Below are 4,992 nucleotides of genomic sequence, written 5' to 3' on the forward strand. Positions count from 1 at the left end.
TTCTTTATACCACTCTGAGGGCTACAGGGTTTGTACGTTGCATTTCACCTTTCTCAAACCGCTCACGTCAGTTTGGTGGGCTACAGAATTCATTTCCATAAGCCTCCAGGGAGCTGCGCTCTTCAGGGGTGGGTGCCGTTTGGATCTCAAACTTCCCATAGAGATGTGTCCATACGGATCTTATCCCATCCTTTTGCCATGACTTCCAGTCCAGCCAAAAAGGTCTCTTACAGGTTTGATTTGAAGACTAAGCAACAGAAAAGCACCACATTCTTGGGGAATTTATCCCAGGGGTTAACTGAGATCATTATTTTAAAAATTGCGAGTCATTGCAGTTACTTCAAGTCTGCGTTTTTCAGGATTTAATTCCTAATCATTGGCTGTCCTTCTCTTTTCCTATGCTGGATTAAAAAGCAATTTACTTTCCTGTGTATGCATGAGAAAATCATGACCAAGGTGTGGCTGTGCCTTCCACATTGTTATTTTCCCACCCCCATTTGGATGGGATCATATCCAAACACCAGGTCACGTTCTGAACCCTTTGCAGTCCCTTTGAAAAGCTTGATGTGCACGGCAGAAACCACCTTATTGCTACTACGTCTGGCTTCCCAAATCCCCACTGACATGCTGGCAGAGTTTTTCCTTGCTGCACTGTCACACCCAAAGCTTACCTCCAGTAGCATCTATGCTGTGACTTTTAGGTCCCTTACAGAATAGCTGCCTTCTAGGGTACCATTCTTTATCTTACGCATTTCGCACATTTTTTTTGCTGCTGTATGACCTTGTGTTGGGCCTTTAAAATACATGTTCACTTTACCAGAAATCTCACATTGGCCTGTATAAATTACTTAACTTTAAAAGAAATTCTAACGACAAATATTTCCAGCAGTCATTTCATGTTTATTCCTCACCTCAGATAAAGATACTAAGAAGCATCAGCCTTGGAAATAATCCCTATGGCTCCATACCTTCTTGTGTACTGGTCTCTCCCTACAGCTGCCTTACTATCCACCTCCTTCACTCATCTGCCACCCTCGGGTACATTTAAGGCAGTTTTGGTGGCATGCTTCTTTCTTTAATCAGGTTGGGAGAGGAAAGCCCTCAGTGAAATTCTTTAGTGTATCTGTAATCGGATAGAACCGACAGCAGAGATGGTAAGAAGATCTCTTTCTTCCCTTTGTTGTCATGTACTGAGTGTGTTTTTCTTGGCTTCGTTAGACCTATGCAGATGAATGATGTTTTGCTTCTGTGTGGTTTCAAACTATCACCAGCAAGAATAAAACTGGGGCAATTTAGGGTTTGGGGTTTTTTTTAATTAATTTACCCTAAATTAAATACTTGTTTTCAGCTTTGTAGGGTGACTTCTCTTTTAAATCTTTGTAATAAAACTGGAGGAAACATTAAAATGAAAACATCATTTTGAATTGTGTTTTCTTTAAAAGGTCACATCAGAAAGTGTAATGTTTAGAGACTTCTTTTTTCTTGCCAAGATTAATAAACCTGCAGACCTGTCACTAATTTAAGATGAAAATGTCACCTACTGTGGCTCCACAGAGCTCCAAGTTTGTGGTCCTTGTGAGAGGTACGATCCTTCCACCTCCCAGCTGATGCAGGATATGATAGCTTGGGAGGGGCTGTGCATTTTTGCACCCAGGTTAATGTCAGCACAGGCATTCAGCATCCTCCCCTACCCCCAGGGCAAACCACTGGCCACAGAATGCGAACTGTGGACACATATTAGCACAACCACTACTAATGTTTGTCACCTCACTGGACAACTTAAAGTAAAAATGAAGCAAATAAGGAAAGAGAGAAAGAAAATAAAGGGTTTTTTTCCTGGAAACATTCATTTCAAGAGAAGCAGAAGATACACCTTCCCCCCTCCCAAAATAAACTGAGGTAAAAATCCAGTATGTTATCACAGAAATGCGACAGCACCTCTGTAAATAAGTGAAATCTTGGAAAAGAGTGAAAGTAGTGTTAAGGTCTTGGATGTTTTGAGGTGTAACCCACCAACTACAACGACATGGTGTTTTACACTGACGGTGCACGACACATGGAAGCCCCTGTGAATCGGCTGAAGGTGCTGGCAGCGTCGCTGTGCCAGTTTACGTCAGCTCAAGAGAATGGTGTCATTTACACCATGAGAGGAGAGCAAAGGATGTGACCCTGTCTCTACCCATCTCTCTGTAGGCGTTTTTGCACCTTTTCTCTTTTTTTTTTTTTTTTTTTTTTACTGCCAGTGCACATTCATGGGAAATACACATGGCTCTCATTTTAATCAATAATAAAGTAAACATCCTGAGCTCTTTAAAAACGACAAGTTAACAAACAGCCGTGCCCCTGTGATGTTGGCACCTATGCCATCATACCTGAGGACCTGAAAGAAAAACTGGTTGGAAAGCGAAGAGAAACGGTATTTCACTGGAGAAGTTCCAGAAAGCAAACAAACAAGGAAAAAGGGAACAGGAGGCAGAAATAATGGGGTTAAAAAAAGCAATAACCCTTAACGCCCAGAACTGTTACAGACACAGATGGGGAAACACACTTCCCACGAGACTATTTTTGATCCAAGGCAGCATCTGCTGAACGGGAGGGAAGAGGAAGCCGAGGCTGGGGAGCGCCAGGGAGCTGGGCCGCGTGAAGGAAAGAGTTAAGGCTGGAGTCACCCTCTCTGAAGTGCTCTGTGATGCTGTGCAGCGTTTCAGCCCCCAGAGCCTTCCTCCTCCTCCTCCCTCCCTGTGTCAGAGTGGGGAGGAGGCGGGTTCTGCTGAGCTGTTAAATCCAGAGTGAAGTTTTCCCCCATTTCCAGTGGCCACCGTTGTGTGAGGCTGGTTGGGAGCGGGGCTGGGGTTACCCTGACATTTCTGGGACCGCAGCCAGCCAAGAAGGAAAAGAGAAGAAAAGACGAGTCTTTTACAATTTGCTTTTGTCAAAGTGTGGAGAAAGGGGAACGGGAAGCGTCCTTTTTTTTTTTTTCAGCATCACATTCCTGTGTTTTTCTTCAGCCTGGAAAATGTATTAATGCTGGTGCTTTCCTCTCTGGAAACAAAGGAGCTAAACGGGACTGGGGAAGCAAGAAGTGGGAAAGAGGCTTGGGACGTTTAAAAGGGAGAAACTCGGAGCGGCTGGGATTTTCCCTTTTCTTAAATGAAATCCCTGTCTGCGCGGGTAACTGGTAGAGCAAAAAGCCAGACCTGCAGGTAAATGGAGAAGCAGAGATCCCAAAGGAAATTTCCGCTAACCTCATCCCGCCTGTCAAGAAGGTGAAGAAGAAAGATAGTTAAAAGACACACGGGGAGACGGACAGGCTCTGGGACCTGTTGGGCTGCGTAAAGACAAACCACCGGGCAGCAGCAGAGCTGTATGGCATTGGTCTCCTTTTAAAGGAAAAAACGTGAAACCTCGTCGCTGGAAGGGGACCTTCCCTGGGAGCGTAAGTCTCAACCCAAATTCCTGGCTTTACGTACAGGACCCTTTCTCTGTGCGTGTTTGCATGTGTGTATGTGAGAGCGTGAGAGAGAGGCAGAGGGATGCGGATCACAGTGTCCTTTTGGATAGACAGAGTCATGTTACAGAGGGATGATCTCACTTTTGCATAAAATGATCCATTTTGTGCTTTTCCAAAACTAACTGTAAACTGCACAAAGCCACCAGGGCAGGACGGAGCTGTAACCGGCACTTTTAAATCGCAAAAACTAGCCAGCCTGCGCTCAGCTTTTCCTATCCCTTGCACAAGGTATCATCATACCGTTAGCATCTAACTTTTCCTCTTTCTCCTCCTCCCCTCAAGCAGATTGCACAATGAACTGGAGGCCAGCTCTCAGCTTAGCCCTGCTCTGGGCAGCGTGGCTAGTGTGCGGCTCTGAGAAGACAGGGAGGCTAGTGGAGAGAGGGAGCCGTGGAGTTAGGAAAGTGTCCCTGGCTTCCAGGGCTCCAAGCAGCCTCCTGAGAAGGTCTGGAGCATCCCTGAGGAATTCGAGCCCAAATCCCCATCACCCTGTCACCAAGAGGGATTCTTCATCGCCTCCAAAGGGACCTGCCAGTCTCCTGCAAGGGGAAGCGCGTTCCCAGGCCAGGGGCATGGGGACCAGAACCAGACGGGTACTCACAGCTGCTGCCAAATACTCCAAGTCCGAGATGATTAAGGACGAAGGGATATCCTCTACCACACAGTCACGAGCAGTACGTTTCCCTTCAGGGTCAAGTTCTCCCAATGTCCTGGCCAGCTTTGCTGGGAAGAATCGCGTGTGGGTCATTTCTGCCCCCCATGCCTCGGAGGGCTACTACCGGCTCATGATGAGCCTGCTGAAAAACGATGTTTACTGCGAACTGGCTGAGAGGCACATCCAGCAGATTGTGTTGTTCCATGAAGAAGGGGAAGAAGGGGGAAAAGTCAGAAGGATAACCAACGAAGGAAAAATCCTGGAGCAGCCACTAGATCCTGCCCTCATACCTAAGCTCATGAACTTTCTGAAACTGGAGAAGGGGAAATTTGGCATGGTGCTGTTGAAGAAAACTCTGCAGGTGGAGGAGAGGTATCCTTACCCAGTCAGGCTAGAGGCCATGTACGAAGTTATTGATCAGAGTCCCATCAGAAAAATTGAGAAGATGAGGCAGAAGGGCTTCATCCAGACTTGCAAAGCAGCTGGGGTGGAGGGACAAGTGGTCGAGGAAGGCAATAACGGGGGCAGCACCCCACTTAGCCCCGGTGGTGGGCATGCTCAGGTGCCGGCAAGGAAGGAGGAGCCAAGGAGGAGCAACAATCAGCCAACAAGGACCAAAACAGTGAAGAAACCAATGACAACCACGGTGGCCACTCCGCTGCCTACAGTAAGGACCACTACCCTCCCTCCCACCACCACAACCACCCGTGCCACCACCCGCGCGGTGACAACAGCAAGCCGGTCTACGGCAACAACCACCCCCCTCCCCACCACACAGAGGACCTGGACCACAAAGTCGCATTCCACCACGGAGTACCACAGGCTG

At 47.3% G+C, this 4,992-nt stretch overlaps 1 protein-coding gene across 1 annotated transcript in view; it reads left to right on the top strand.

Moving 5' to 3' along the window:
• The first annotated feature begins 2,826 nt into the window (after positions 1-2,826).
• Positions 2,827-4,992, top strand: part of CCDC80 (coiled-coil domain containing 80) — a 21,171-nt gene continuing 19,005 nt past the window's right edge. The window contains exons 1-2 of the mRNA XM_010152590.1: positions 2,827-3,436; positions 3,797-4,980. Of these exons, the coding sequence (XP_010150892.1) occupies positions 3,805-4,980 (1,176 nt within the window). The 5' untranslated portion in view covers positions 2,827-3,436; positions 3,797-3,804. The remainder of the gene's footprint in view (positions 3,437-3,796; positions 4,981-4,992) is intronic.

The sequence above is a fragment of the Eurypyga helias genome, unplaced genomic scaffold, assembly GCF_000690775.1.
Source record: "Eurypyga helias isolate BGI_N326 unplaced genomic scaffold, ASM69077v1 scaffold13040, whole genome shotgun sequence".
Taxonomy (NCBI): domain Eukaryota; kingdom Metazoa; phylum Chordata; class Aves; order Eurypygiformes; family Eurypygidae; genus Eurypyga; species Eurypyga helias.